This window comes from Miniopterus schreibersii, assembly GCF_964146895.1.
Source record: "Miniopterus schreibersii genome assembly, chromosome: 9".
Lineage (NCBI taxonomy): Eukaryota > Metazoa > Chordata > Mammalia > Chiroptera > Miniopteridae > Miniopterus > Miniopterus schreibersii.
The window spans coordinates 22515955-22532718 of NC_138118.1; the positions used below are offsets into that span (position 1 = coordinate 22515955).

General features: G+C 34.7%; 1 protein-coding gene across 2 annotated transcripts in view; it reads right to left on the reverse strand.

Moving 5' to 3' along the window:
- Window positions 1-1272: 1272 nt before the first annotated feature.
- CPED1 (cadherin like and PC-esterase domain containing 1) overlaps window positions 1273-16764 on the reverse strand; it is a 268666-nt gene continuing 253174 nt past the window's right edge. For both annotated transcript variants that reach the window (XM_081147894.1, XM_081147893.1), the window contains one exon: window positions 1273-3265. In XM_081147894.1, coding sequence (XP_081004020.1) covers window positions 3050-3265 — 216 coding nt within the window. In that variant the 3' untranslated portion in view covers window positions 1273-3049. The remainder of the gene's footprint in view (window positions 3266-16764) is intronic.

Genomic DNA, 16764 nt, shown 5'->3' on the forward strand with positions numbered 1-16764 from the left:
AGTATTTTATCAATTTAAGGAGCCCATAAAATAATATTTAATAAGGTCCTAACCCTGATCATCTCTTCAGGCTCTTAACTTTATCATTACATTAGACCCTGCTTCCCCCTCAGCGCCCACCCCTCCATTGCCAAAGCATTACAGCTTTGAAATAACTCATTGTGTTACATACATTTTGACCAGTTTTTGTATCTTGGAATCCTTCAGTAAAATGAAACTAAAAGGAGAAATTTCAGATGCAGAACAGTATTATTTTTCCTCCCTAAACATTAGTGGAATGGTTTCCATTTCTTAAATGAATGATTCTTTCCCAATGCTTTTTCTAAGTGGGAATCATCATTTTGCAGAGATGACTACTAGGCACAGGGGCAGCTAACATGAGGAAGATTAAATGACCCAAGTGTAAACTCAACCAGCAGGCCATGGTGAGCCTTTATTCTCTGTTCCTACAGGATCTTATTTGTCTACTTGAATGGCTGGCAAATAGCACACTGTGCCATTAAACACATACGCGCATGCACACCCACACACACAGTGTCAACAGTGATGTTTGGAAATGCTTATGCAGTTATTCTTGACTTCTAATATTATACATGTTTTCTTTAGTTTAGTTTAGTTTAGTTTAGACTGGATACTAATCAATTCTTACACAATATACACTTCCTTTAACTTTTATATCTAAAAATATATTAAAATGCTTACTCCTATTTTCTCCACTCAAATTACTAACTTGCTAAGAACATACAAGTATACATGCACACATATACACACACCTATTACCCCAAGGTAAAATAAATTGTAGTGTATTTAATTAAGGAGTAACTGAAATGATTTGTAGCACCCTGGCTGGGTAGCTCAGTTGGTTAGACCATCATCCCAGTTCATCAGGTGGTGGGTTCGTTCTCCAGTCAGGACACATACAAGAAGCAACCAGTGAATGCATAAATAAGTGGAACAACAAAAATTGATGTTTCTCTCTCTCTCTCAATCAAGAAAAAAACAGCAAAATAAAATGATTCCTAGTATTTCAGTGCTTTATTTAAAAAAAAGAAAAAGCTTGTTACAGCACTATGTTCACAAGCTTTAGTCACTATTCAGAAGGAAGTTCATCTGATAAAAATTTAGAGAATATCAGGATAGGAGTGTAGTTATCTTATTAAAGCACACTCCAATAGTTGAATCTGCATGATAATATCTCTGTACCAAGTGGGTCACCGTTTGTATTATTGTATACCTACAGTGAAAAAGAAAAGATACTCTCTGAACACAGAGTAATACTAACACATTTATTAATAACATCATTACAATTGTGTCTAAAATCCATTCTTATTTCAATAGTGAAGAGGTAAATGCCAGACAAACCTCAGTCAGACAGTTATTACGTTTATGTTACAGTAAGTTCCAAGAAACAGCCACTGACTACAATCCTGTTACAGAGAATGTAATACATTAAAACTTGATAGAGAGGCTGCATGAATAGGCAATATCTTACTTCATTAAAAAATAATTGAAAACCTAAAAATGATGCTTGCATGTAGCTGAAGATATTAGAAGAAACCTTCATTTAAAAAGTGAATTCTGTACCATTCTTTTAAAAAGTTTATCATCTATCGATGCAGATATGTATTGTTTATATCAAGTGATATTTATGCTTAAATATAATTTAAGACAGTTAAATATAAATTCATGTTTACTTTCATATAAAAATATATATAAAAATAGAGTATTTAAAAGAGGTGGATATTCATACTAAGGAACTGATTGATCAAAATAGTTTTATTTTTTTAAGGTAATAAAATTGAGGTATTTGTACATTTGGTAATTTCAGCCATGTGTTGAATTAACCCTTTCAGCTCTTTTCCCTCAAAAGAAAAATAATCCTTTAAAAACATTGTAACTTTGAGACGTTATCTCACAACAAAGCATTTGTAAAATTAAAAGTTTACTGTTTTGAAATTAAAATATAGAAGAAAAAGTTAATACCAGAATTAGGTGTGTTTTATATGTATGCCAGTTTTAATAAAAAATAATTTATGCTTATGCTAAATTTGAACTAGATACAGTTGTTCAGGAGACTAAAAATATAGTTACTAGTAACGTAAGACTATTTGTGGACATGTACAAATAAATGCTTTATGGAAATAAATGCCTATGCACTTGAGAATACCTAATTCTTTGCAAAATATTTACATAAAATGTAATTGTAATCTTACATTACACAGGGCTCTATGGCAAACCAAAGCTTTCTTAAGTAATATCATCAATAAACAAAGTAATACATGAGGAACTATATCTTGTTTCACACTTTAAAATTACATATTTAATCAACTTAGACTACAGTTACCCATCCAAGTTCAAGGTCAGGATAGGAGGGAATGTTTGTGAAAATTACAGAGTGCAAAGTTAATTATACTGGTGTTTTAACTGTAAAATATTACACTCATCTCTTTCATAGAGTCTATTTGAATTCCCTTGTGGAGCATTCCTGTTCTTTTGTTTTCAGTTATAAAATTTAAAAAGCACAGAAAAAAAATGTTTTTCATGAGCATTAGATTCACAAAGCTGAAGCCATCATAAACACCACGTTTTCTCTTGATGGACACAAGTGCAATCCCTACTTGCAAGTGGAATGTAATTGCTTTTTTACCCTGTTTAGTATTAATGTACCAACAGAGAAGATAACACAATACTCATAGCATTATTCTTTCTTCCACATAATTCAAGTGTATTTCTCTATTATCACAATGCAATACCTAGCCCACAGTGGTTCTTGTCCATATTATATTCGAGTAAACTTTTTCTAGCCCTTTCTTTCACATTGAAAACCAACTGATATTTAAATGCACATCTTGACTTTATGAAGTATTAGAAAAAAGTGTAATTATTTTGTTTTTTAGCTGTGTGGGTATTGGTGTATAACTGTGTGCCTGTATGCATGAGGGAGTGCCGTCAATCTAAAATACAGGTGATGCACAGGATTTGGGTTTTAGATGATCATCCAAGTTAGTGGTTTGTCTTCAATTGCAAATTCAGTCTTACTCCAGGGAGTCTACACAGTTCCTTTACTTGAACACATCCTGCTGAGAAGGATTTCAGAGCAAACCTGATTAATTGGACCTCTGACATGATATGGCGATTGAAAATTTATTACAGAGTCTTGTTGTTGTAGTTTGCTTTGATTGCTGAAGTATTTTCCCACAGTATGATTTCTTGATAGTTTTATTTTAATGACGTGATTTTCTTTGGATAACTTTGATTTCACTACCTGCAAATAAAGAGCAAAAAAATAGTGAGGCAATATCAAGGACATCTGAGCCTTGCATAGAGCAGTGTAACTAACTCAGAAACTTGAACATTGTTTTTATCACACAGATATTGCCCAAAGGGCATAACATGATTTACAATACCAAGAACCAGAATATCTTATTTTTTAGAAAAGACCAAGATTGAAATGAGAATTTCTGCCTATTTCCTTACCTCTGAGCAGCTGTCCCCAATGAGGAATAGTCTCAGGTTGTTTCTCTACCACACTGCTGTGTGTGTGTGTGTGTGTGTGTGTGTGTGTGTGCACGCTCATGTGTGTGTATGTATTCAGGCCAGATGTTATCACATCTAGAAGGTGCTGACGTGCCTTTGCTGAATCACTGCTTCAAACACGGCACTCTAAATCTGTCATGGCACCCTTTATAGAATGGCAACTAAAACTACTTTCAGAGTAAAATTATTTTTCCATTGCACAGCGTAGGTTGACACTGTTTCAGTCAGTGGTTTCATTTCTCTGGGCACCTAGTAAATTATGGAACCTGAAGGAGCAGCCTATTCCCTAGTAAGCTAATAACTTTATACTTGTTTGCACATATGCAGATATATTTTTATTAATTTTTTTGAATAGGCAGTATAATAAACATTTATAAAGCATAAAAGGGTATATAATAAAAAATTCCTTCCCATCTCTGTCACCCACCTCCAGTCACTTAACTCCCTCCCCAGAGGAAACATATATTACTAGTTTCTTTGTGATTCTATTCACAGATATTTTAGTCTATCAATACACACATATACAAAGAGGTCATGTTTACTGTCTATTTGTACAGTTTACAGAAAAGTGTCCTAGTGAAATCTTATAATTTTCAGCTTTGATCATTGAGTTAATATAACTTGGGTTATTAGCAGAGAGAACTAGGTGGGAACCAAGACAGATTGGAGGGAGGGTTGGGAAGTAGGGAACAGAGAAAATATAGTAAAACCTCAGCATAATGGACTAATTCGGGCGAGGGGGTGTCCATTAAAGCCAAAAGCCCATTATATAATAAAGTAGGTTTTCAGAATGTGTATCTCAAAAAATTGACAAATTACTTAGTTTACCTGTTTTTACTTATGTAGACACATTTGTGTAATTAAAATTAAGTATGTATAAAAAGTTTAAATTCACAGAAAAGTTTTCTATATGTATTAATGTAATTTTAAATTTATACTGAATAGGCCTAGTAAATGTGTGCATTCACCAGTCACTGGGAGTAAACAAATTCACATGGCTGGGGCACACTTGGGAATATGGGCCTCAGGCATTCAAACTGTTGCAGAAAGTCAAGCCTGGAGATAACAGAACCAATTACCTTGTGAGATGCGGTGTGATCACAAGCTAATCATTTGCGAAACATTGTGACTCTTGGATTTAAATTAGTTGTAAATATGTAATATTTATTTATGTCAGCAAAATTACTATTGTTTTTTCCAACATATGGCCTATTTGCTAAAGTTTGTTTAAAATAACAGTAAATTAATAATAACCAAAGAAAATAACCTGTTAATTATAAGCAAACCTTGGTTAAAAGCATTTTAAAATTAACAGGGTATTAATTTTCACATATGCCATACAGGCCGGAAATTTTGTCCATTAAATCCAAAGTCTGTTAAATTGAGGTCTGTAAAATTGAGGGCTTACTGTATTGGCAAAGGTGTTTTGGGTGTCTTTACAAATGAATAACAAATCGTGAACTCCATCATATTAATGCAATTGTAAGACATTAATTTTGGTCAATACAGACACATAAATTAGTTACTAATGAGTAATGAAGGTAACACTACCTAACGGAATTTTAAAATTCTTTTGAGTGTTTTATAATGATTTGGATACATATTTTTTGATCACATGTAAGAGAATACAATAAAAAACAGTTCCAAAACTATGTAATATTTAAAAGAAATGATACCTATTTTGAAAATATTTTTATTTCTTTATTTATTTTTCTTTTTAAAGATGTTTTGAATTGATTTCCTTTTTTAAAAAAAAAATTATTATTGTTTAAAGTATTACAGATGCCCCTTTTTCTCCCCAATGACCCATTCCACCCCATTTCTTCCCCCTCCCCAGTCCCTCTCCCCACTATTGTCCATGTCCTTGGGTTGTGATAAAAAAGCTGTGGGACATTTACACCATGGGATACTATGCAGCTGTAAAGAAGAAGAATCTCGTATCCTTTGGGACAGTATGGATGGTCCTGGAGAATATTATGCTAAGTGAAATAAGCCAGGCAGCGAAAGACAAATATCACATGATCTCGCTTATACATGGAATCTAAAGAACTTAATAAACTGATGAACAGAATAGATTCAATGACATGGAAGCATAGATGAGACTGATGAATGTCAGAGGGATGGAGGAGGGCGGGTGGGTGGAGGGGGAGAGAGTAACCAAAGAAAATAAGTATTTTTAGTTATATTGTAAGTGAGCATGAGCCTTTATAGAAGATATTTTTAATAGAGATTCTGTAATGATCTACATCAAAATGTTAAGAGTAGTAATCTTTGGATGGAGGAATTTCTGTAGAGATGACTTAAAATATATTCTTTATAATTTTGATCTTGACTTTTTAAATTTAATACAATGAATGTGCATTAGTTCATAATCACATAAATGTTGAAGCTATCCCCATTTTGAAGAAAAAATATAATGGTAATGTGTTTTGAAATCAATTATACCCTGCTAACCCAAAGAAATGCATTGTTTTCCTGTAGCTATGGGAGGTTTGGCTTTTTATGATCAGTCCCTCAGAGGAAGCGACTCTTAAGTCCAGTGAAATCAGCAATTTGTGGTAAGGAATCCCTATGGATCGTAATTTAGAGCTCAGTTTGCAGTTAACTACTGATTAATATTCCAGGTCCCAAGGTTGTAAGTTTCTGTTATGTGCAGCAGCTTCTACCTCTGTTTGGTTATACTATAACTTTAAATATCATAGGCTGGGAGGTGCACCAGTGTTTTCCTGAAGGTTTTGCCCATTTGTGGGGAGGTCTTTACTCAATGATAGCAAGTTTAGTGAACAGTTTTAAAATTTATTTAAGGAAACACGTAAGCATAAACATTACATTCAACCCTGAAAAAATGTTATTATAGTGTTCTGAAGCCCTGATAAGGATAATTTTGTTTATATAACTTTATCTTACGTTCTGACTTTTGCAATTGCCTGATGATCTGCATTCCAATTACATGGAAAATAGAAAAAGGCCCATCCTCCTGCAAAAGGTTATAGTACTTTAAATATTATTTTAATGTTTCATGTGATTTCAGGGCTGGATTTAATGTTGCGTTACAAATGTTGGATAATGCTCCTGAGGATGCACGTAGCAATCTTGAATATGATTCATGAAAGAGATACACAAAAATACATATTCCCAGTGTACTTGCTGAAGCATATGCTTTCACTCAGGGGTAATGTCAATATTTTACCATATCACAATGAGAAGTTGATAATGTATTTCTGCTTTTAAATAACTAAGGTGAGAAAGAGAGATGGGATGATGGGTCTCCCCTAGTTCCTGAGGTCCAGCCTAATGCCACCTACAGTGCCAATGCTCCCTTCATGCTTTTCTAGTTGACTCCTACACGCCTATGCCAGGGATTGCCCCAACAACAATTAATGTAGTTGGTTTCCTTTGAAAAGATTTTTCAGGAAATAATAAAAGATATGTTTCCTAATTCTTTTTTAAATCCAGTATCAACCTGGTACTGAATCTTGAAAGCTGACAGACCTACAAAGAAGGAATTATTTGAATTTGGATTTGTCAAAATATAGATGTAAAGAAATCCTCCCAAATGCTATTGTAAATTGAATCCAGGAGATTTTAAAAATTCCAGCAGTATTATGCACTATGCTACTTGCTCATACAATTTATTTCAGAATTGCAAGTTTCAATATTATTAAATGTTTTGTCATAGGAAATTACCAAAGAATTATTTGTAGCTCTATGATTTTTTGCCCTGAAAACCCAAAGGAATCTACTGAAAAAATAACGAGACACTAGAAGGATAATACTTAAAAATTATGTATCTTTTCTATATTCTATAAATAATTCATAGGAAATATATTACAGAAAATATTCCATTACATTACTAAAACAACCTTAAGTTCAACAGTGATGCAGGTGAAGAATGCATCAGAAATTTAATGAGACACAAAACAAAACAAACAAATAGAAAGGCACACAAGGTCACACCCTCCCAAATTAATTAAAGTGCTATTACAGTGGTAATCATAGCAGGATTTGGAAGGAACTTAACAAAGACATCCTAAAATACATCTTTAAGAGTAAATGTAACAAAGTAATCAAGACCATCTGTGAAGGAGAAAAAAATGTAGTAATGAGGGGGGCTTTCAATACCAGACATTCGTTCATCAATATGAATGGAATCTATCATCAACCAATCCTAGACTCATTTTGTTGGTTGTATAAGCCAAGTATAAGCAGAATTCAATACTGAGAGAGAAAGAATAGGAATGTTAACACTTCAGATTAAAATGCATTTCATAAACTGCTACTGTCCCTTGAAATGCTTATGAAAAAATTAGGTAGTTTTAAATAAAGCCCAATGTTATATAAATCTAGTGACCATAAATTTTGATAGTATAATAGCTTTAATTATATGGGATTAAAATCAAGAGTGTATGGTTAAAATGGAGCTATTTATCAAAAGGCTAGTAGAGTCTCAAATGGAGAAGTGGGTGAGAATTGGGAGGTATATATACAGGGTGTCCCCAAAACATGTATAAACACTTTAACAGCTGATAGTTCAATTGATGTTTTTTTTTTCTTTTCAGCCAGACTAAGCTTTGAACAAAGGAAATTCATTCTAAAAAGGTACTGGAGGTTTGAAAATTCAGTTGAAGTATAAACACTGACTTTATTCAAAATGTGCATACATTTTTTGGGGACACAGGAATGTATATACACTTTAACAGCTGATCACTCACTTAATTTTCACTCCTTTTTATGTTTAATGGATTTGAAATAATAGGTGAAGCCACACTAAGCTTTGAACAAGGAAAACTTATCCACTACACTTTTTTATGGGGATACATAAAAGATAAAGGTTAGAGAACCGGCAAGAGTTGATGGTTGAATTGAGGGCACACAAATGCTGAATGAAATGATTCTTGATGTTTGCGATTCCATTGCTTCACATAATCAGCAGTGCCTGGGCCAGAACAGTCATCAATTTGAAAACAGGCATTGCAAAAAAATTATTCATTTCTGTAGATTCTTTTAAATTTTGAAAATAAACTGTATGTTAATAAACACTGACTTTATAATCATTCAAAGTGTGTATACATTTTCTTGGGACACCCTATAGTGTAAGGGCAGGAGTTTTGTGTTTTTATTGTATATAGTAATTTTTAAATTTTTAGATGTAGGAAGAATTCATGTAAACCTTTATAATAGAGAAACAGTAGAAGAGAAGCAGAATGATGCTGTGTCTTATAAAGTTATAATTTAATGACATATTTTTTCCATATAATTTCCATTTTTAATCTCTGCTAGGGAAACACATGGAGTAATTCAGCTTTGGTTCCTACCCTCAAGGGGACTATATAAAGACACATGTCTAAGATACTTGAAGTAAGAACAAGAATGAAATGACTTCAAAGACATTGTCTGAGACTAGCTCCCAAGGTCAGGACCATGTTGTTTCCATGTAATGAATAGTTCCTTAGTACATTAGCAAGACAGTGCTAATTTATGATAGGCATGATAATCTGCTCACACGGCTATTATTTCTTTGAACTTATTTGTAAAATTCAGTATCCAGCATTGGTGTCACATTGCTATATCTGAGTTTCAAAATATTATCTTATTTTACATACTTGTATGGGCCCTAAAGTGGAGGAAAAGTAAGCTATAATTTTAAAGCCTGGAAATGTTATGCAAGTGAAAAATGTTTGGTACCTGTACAATAAAGAGCTACTTGCTTCTTTCCTTTGATCTCATGTGTGGAAATGTGCCCATTTGGGTCCTTCCCAAAATCAGAGGACCATTTGGGATTATTAAAATCCAACTAACGGTTCAACTAGAATGTGGCTTTGAAAAAGAGTTGCTAGTACTACAAATGTTAGTTTACCTCTGGTGCAAAATAATAATAATAATAAATAATAATAATAATAATAATAATGATAATCATCATCATCATCAAAAAATGAGCCATCAGAAAGCATCAATGAAAGATTTAGGCCTTGAACCAGAGACAAAATACTCTAGACGTTTGTTTGCAGTGGTCATCTCAATCAGAGACAAATTCTAATAGTTTGACATTTCCAAATGCCTCTCTAAATTGGGGTGCATATGACCTTACCACTGAGAAAGAGGCATGCCTACCTAGTGGTATAAGGAACTACTGCGTATGATTAATTATACATACACATGTGATTTGGAAATGTTTGCATTATTTTAAATGAGTGTTAAATGACATTTTTTTTTGCCACATCATTAGGAGGTTACTTAATCCAAAGTAACCTCTTGTCTTTAGTTTTTGTTGTTATTTTCTTTTTGAATTTGCTGTGTCAAATTATACTTAAAATTAGGAAAAGACAGTGAAGGACAATTGTTCTCCAAAAAGTGTGACAAACTGTTAGGTCAGCATTGTTTTATAATCACAAGTAGGAGTGTAATAAAAATTTTTCTCACAGGGGCATTCTGATTTAGATTGTTTCATGTAGAAATAGACTTTCAAGTGAAGATTACAGTGTTTCAAAACAATGATCTATTTTGATATATTAGTTATAGTAACTTAGAAAAGAGTAATTTTGGAGATGGAATCAAGTTATATAAATATAAGGTATCACAGGATATGTGATGATCAAATTTTTCTATGACTCAGTGTAATAAGAATTGAAATTCTGTGATTTTCTATGTAGAAGTAAATTTTATGTTTTCATAGGTATTTTATATGCTAAAACACCTCCCAGTTTATGATGGTAGCTCTTTCCACATCTCTACATAATTAAGGACTTGGGGACACAGACATTTTAGAAGGCATACAAATGGCCACAATTCAACTTGATTGGTTTTTTTCCAATGGCTACTGTTAGGCTTCTGAAACAAAAGAAAAACTTATAAACTACACAACAAAACTAACCTTGCAACTGTTACTGTTAAATGCATGTAACATAAACATTCAAAAGTTGATTTCACATAAATACTCATCAGAATGAGTGTATTACCATGTCAAGTAGTTGCTACACTGCAATAACTTTGAATTTTCAAAAAGCCAGCACAGAAGAGGAAAGCTTGGGGAGTTGGAAAAGTGTCAGGCAGATTACAAGCAAATACCTTTGCTAAAACTGATCTTGACCTGAATAACACCCAGGGAACTTCTGATGTGGTTCCAGAGCCACAGAACAAAATAGAAAACAATTTTCAGTGGTGCAAATGTTCCAAAATCCTTCTAGACTGGATTAGGGGAGATGTTCTGATTACAAGCATGTTTCACAATCATGAGTGGGATCTGAAGAGGAATGAGGGTAATGGCTTCCTGAGGTTGGAAAACATGACATCTACCAAGCAAAATGCTAATTTAGACTTTTCAGATAAATGTATGTAATTGAAGTCCCCTTTACTTTGTGTAGTCATTCTGCAGACAGGACATTCAGTCTAAGATTCAGTCACAAATTTATGACCAGCTTAAAGAGTAGCCTAAGAATTCACAGAAGTGGAGTAAAAATAGAGTGAGGAGCAATAGCTAGAAGCCAGTCCTTATAACTCATAATTCCATTTCAGGAAATCATACATTTTTTTAAAGATAATAAAGCATTCTTTCATTTCTACCCCCCCCCCAATATTTAATTATGACCACATGAAATAAGCTATGCTTTGAAGGGAGTCCAATTTCAGAATGGGTCAAAGATTAGAGGGCAAGACAAAAGTTTTCTTTAGGAATGAGGTGTTTTTTGTTGTTGTTCTTGGTGTTTCCAGATTTGCAATGTCTCATTCTCCCACCCTACCTCCAAGTTTCCAACTCTCCTTACTCTGGTAGCTGAACCCTTTTAAATCCTGTCTCTATACAGATCTCCATTCCCAGATCTGGGAATAAATTCTGCTCTGAGGTGGGGAGGTTGACTATAAGGAGCCACAAACCAGTAGTTTACTGATTTAATGTTGAACTGTTGGTTCTATCTTGTACTCCTATGCAGTTTCCCAGAGACTAACTCTATCTTAAACTCATATTCCTAAGTGGCTGAATATTCATATCAGTGAATTCTTAATATTATTTGGATGACCTCCATTAGCCTGATGGATCATAAGTTAAGTTGCTACCCTGCTCTATTTAGATGTGCATCTTGGGTCTTAACTCACAGGTATTTGTTTCCATCTCTCTCTCTTAAACTTAGAATTTTTATTTAAGAAGAAGGCACTAAAATGTTATTTAGAAACAATTTGTGTGGACCCACGTTTCCAGTGCTGGTTTCACTGTAGAGATATGCTCAGCACTACTCTGGCCTTTTTAAAGGAGATCTATTGGGCTGCTGAATTTCTTGCCAGAAATCTCCAGCCTCCTGTCTGAGGTCGCATGTGCCTATCTGCTAGTATTCTAGGGGTTTGGGAAGAAGGTTAGGGGTTCTATCCTTCAAGTGCCAACTTTCATTTTCATCTTTCTAATTCCAGCCTCCAGATTAATTTGTTATTTACTACACCTGTGTTTTGGAGTCCAGACTCTTTGCTGCTCAATTTTAAAAGATACCATATGTATGGATGTAGGTTCTTGACTGCATGGGTGGGGTGAGGGACTCAGGGTCCACCAATTTTGCAAACAGACTTTTAACCTGTTATTTTCTGATCTGTGTCTCAGCCCTGCCCTCCTCGGGGCTTGGCTCCTTCAGGTCTGAGATATTCAGAGGATCTGCACTGCAGCTCTAATTGGTATTTCTTCTCTCAAGATACTTTACATTATAACTTCCTTTGTTGGCTAAGTCAAACTTCCTAAAGTGAACTTGGATTTCTTATCTGTTATGAGTTATTTCTTATTCTGTCTTTTTTGGGGTGGTGGTGAATATCTTTATGTTTTTATAGCCTTTTTAGGGGAGTTTCAAGTGGAAGAAAAGATAAATGCTTGTGGTCAATCTGTACTCCAGGCATGATTTTAGACCTTACCCTTTATGCTAGTTTTCCCAAAGTGTATTTAGTGAAGTGTTAATAGTTATTTAAAAAAAAAGAAAAGTGGTTCTGTGGTTAAAAAAGTTTGTGAAAAACTGGATCAAACTAAGCTAAACAGTTTCTTTGCTGTAGGGCTTTTGGGATCATTTAATATACTAATATTATTTGAGAATCCTTTAAGTGGAGGCATATACAGTATTCCCTAAACCACAGATCCTGTTTTCACCAACCTAGAACATTAAAACATAAAGTGGAAAATGTATATCAAGGCACTTCAAAGTCCATCTTAGCTTGGCTCTTAAAGGTTGGTAGTAATCCCCCAGAAATGAGGACTTATTGCAAAGAATGTGAAATAGTGATGGGTCAGCATGTTTTTCTTTGGCATACTGGCTCTAGGTTCCAGGACTGCAGAGGCTGGGATGTATAACTGCCTTGGAGTCATAGTACTCATTCAACATAGAGTGACTGACACTCTCTTTGTTCATCCTTCATTTAATTATCCATTTTAAGAAAGAGATCCTATATAATTGGTCTTACCACAATTCAATACAGGATGCTCCCTTTGGAACAGGATTTTGTACCAAACCATTTCAGAAAAGACTGGACTCCCTTATGACTGATGAATTCACCTGCACTAGGCACTGATCTGTAACCTAATCACCCCATAGAAAAGGCAAAGATTCACTTGCAGATGATGGAGCGAGCACTAATTATTTTATACAAAAACTGTCTAGAATCAATTTTCCCCCAAAAGGGGTGAAGGAATGGTAGGCAGTGATAGCTTCTGTGACTCCTCTACTTACACAGCCATTAAAAGATTTTAAATGACAACATTGGATTTGAAGTATAGAAATATTATCCCAACAGGGCCTGAAGGGTGAATTCCAGTAGTTGAAAGTGAAAATTCAAGGGAGGAAGTGACCCTCCAGTTCCCCTTGTTCATTAATCAGCACCCTACCAGCTACTCACCAATGTCCTTGACCTGATCTTTTCCCACATAATTAGGGTCCTTGTTCCAACAGTCCAACTCCCTCCTGTGTTTTTAATGTTTCCCTTAGTATTGATAATTCCACCTCTGCCCATAAACTGCCCCTAGATCATTTTCCGTTCTGAATCCAATATCTTTCCCTATTTCTTATTTTTACTTGTTGAAAGTCTTTACCAGTCCCTCTTTCTCATTTCTTATACCTCTTCAGTCTATAGTAGTCTAATTTCTGCCCACAATATTTTACTGAAACTACTCTTCATTTGATTAGAAAGGACCTTCTCAATGCCAAAACCAATGATTAGCTACAAATCTCATCTTACTAGATCATGTATTACATTTGACAACATTACCCCTGTTTTGATCTCACACATTTTCACTTTTTAGCTTTCCATGGCACCACACTCTACTAGAGTTGTCCTCTAACAGTTCATTGTCTAAATGCAAATGCTCTTATTTCCCCAAACTGCTTAGATGTCGGTATTTCCATGAGGTTCTTCGTCAGCTTTTATTCTACTCACTTTCTCTGGATGATCTATTTTTATGGTTTAAGCTATTACCTATTTTCTGATTACTTCCAACATTTTATTTCCAGCCCCACCCTGTCTCCCAAGCTTCAGACGTGTATATCCAACTGCCTGTGAGAGATCACCACCTGGATGTCCTACAGGCATCTCAACCGCAACATGTTCGAAACTGAACTCATCGTCTTTCCCCTAAGCCTGTGCCTTCTCAACTATTCTGTCTCAGTTGCCAGTTGAGCTCTCTAATCCATCACTTAAGCAGAGAATTATCTTTGATTCTTCCTGATCCTTCAAGCCACAGATAAGATCTAGGGCTTGTATTTGTCTGTTTCTCCCCTATGTTTGCCATCCCTCTTCTTGCTTGGGAGAAGAGAGACAGCAAACATATCACTTCTCTCTCACCTGACGTTTGAAAAAGTCTCTTAACTTCTCTCCCTGACTCAGTCCTCTTCAAATCTTCCCTCCTTGCTCTCAGCAGATTTACTTATTTGAAACAAAGAAATGGCCACCTCACTTCTCTCTCAAACCTTTCATTGGCTCTCCATCACCCACAGGATAAAGTCTAATCTCTTACTATCATCTGATCCTAGCCTACTTTTCCCAATCCCCTTTTATAGTCGATGCTCTACAATATACAGAATTACTTGTGATTCCCTGAGAATATCAGGTTATTTCAAAGCTACTTTGGTTCACAATGTCCCATAGGGTTGGAACGGCCTTCTTTTGCCATCACCCTATTACCTTGTTTAGGGTCTGCTCAATCTTTAACAACCAATTTGGAAAGTTTTCAAGGAGAGTTTCACTCAGTCCTCAGATTGGGCTAGATACCCCTTCTTGGCATTATTACAATATCCTATTTATATCTCTAATATGTCATTTGCCGTAACGTTCCATATATGGGTTTTTATGTCTGACCGTCCAACTACAATATCTCAAAGGAAGAGAGTGTGTCTTATTTTTGCATCACTATTATTTAGCTCAAGAACTGGACTCACAAAACAAGCATGGGATGATAAGAGTAAAAGAACAAACCAGGTTGAGGCAATTAGAACAGAGTATAGGGAAAAGGCTTGGAAAAATATTTGGAGGTAAAAAGGATTTGGTAACTAGCTGGTTGGAGGTTGTTAGGGGCCTGGAGAAAGATAAGGAGGGATATAGGGTGACTCTAATTTGTAAATGACAGCTCAATAGAGTAAAATTTGGGGATATTAATTCTTTCTTTGGGGATATGTTTAGTCTGAGATGCTTGTGGGAATTTCTCCTGGCTCATTTTACAGCAGTTAATACAATGCTTACACAGATACTCAAAATATCGATGAATTAAATTGCCATTACAGTGTACTAATTTATTAAAAATAGCTATGCTGATAGTTAAATTCTGGGATCTGTATATAAGTAAGCTAACTCTATTTGGATCAGTTCTTTTTTTTTCTCTCAAAGTCATTATCTCAGTTTTTTAGATAGATATATTTAAAGGTTTTTTTCTTCATTATGTTTATAATAAACTTTTAAAGTCTAAAGGACAAAGCTAAATGCTTTAGGCCCATAATACAGGAAAAAAAACCAAAAACATTTCTAGGCCACATAAGTTTTGTTTACTTAATTAAGATCAAATAATGAGTATAAAATAAAGATTAAATAATAATGGAAAATCATCTCTGACAAAGAACTAAAAACCTCTTCTTTCCATGGTGCCAGAATTAAAGGAAACCTGACGGCATTAGAGCTGGGTGGTGATGCCAGAGGGTTGTTTCCCCCCACTCCCCTGGGTCAAAAGCTGTAGTTATAGCTGCCAGAAAACAGAGATATCATATAAGGTCTGTACAAATAATAAGACCAGTGATTTTCAACTGGTGTGCCACAAGAAATTTTAAAACATGAAGTACCTAACTATTTAGTCAGGGGCACTGACCTCTTTTCCCGTAGACTGTCAAGTTAAAAATGACAACAGCCAATACAATAAATCAAAATTATACATATTATTTTCTCAGATCGGCAAAAAATATATTTTTCTGTGTGCCGCAGAATTTTACTAATTAATTTATGTGTGCCATGAGATGAAAAGAGTGAAAATTGCAAGATTATACTAATTAATCACATAACAATTAGTTGTGGATAAGTCCTTTCTGCAACTAGGTTTGGGCTGATTATATTTTTGTACCCTTTCCAGGTTTTGGCTTGTTGACAGTAGATGTTTGCCACATAACTAAAGGCACCATCCAAAACCACTCTTGGGCAAGAACTACCTGGATCCTGTTTGTTGTCCTGCATAAACACTGAGAAAACAAAATTCCATCTCTGCCCATGAAGAGATACACTTACTTTTCTCATCTGCGGGAACATTTTAGTCAAAACCAATGCACACCCGTTGGGAAATTGTTTATAGATTCGTGGTGGCAACATGTTCTTTTTTGGTGCCTTGACAGATGAAAGAGATGCCCCAAACCCTTTAATCTCACCTATAGCAACAAGAGACCACTGGGCTTGTTATGTCTATGATTGAGTTCTCACTACAAATTAAAGAGGACACATTAATGTCTTACTGTAATGATTATGCCAATCCTTCTCAGGTGTCTGTGAATCAATTGTGAGAATGGTTTAATTGAACACCAGAAAATACAAGGCTCCCAAACTGAAATTCTTAAAGGTCTAATACAGCTGATTTTAATTCTTGCAGTTACTGTATGACAAGTTCCTTTGCCCTCTCTAAGATGAGTACAGAGGAAAAACATGGTTATTATTAATGAATTTCTACCCTTTAATATATTTTGCATAAAATCAGTAATCTACTTTTTTCTGGCCTGCTACATTTATCATCAAACCATTCTTTGT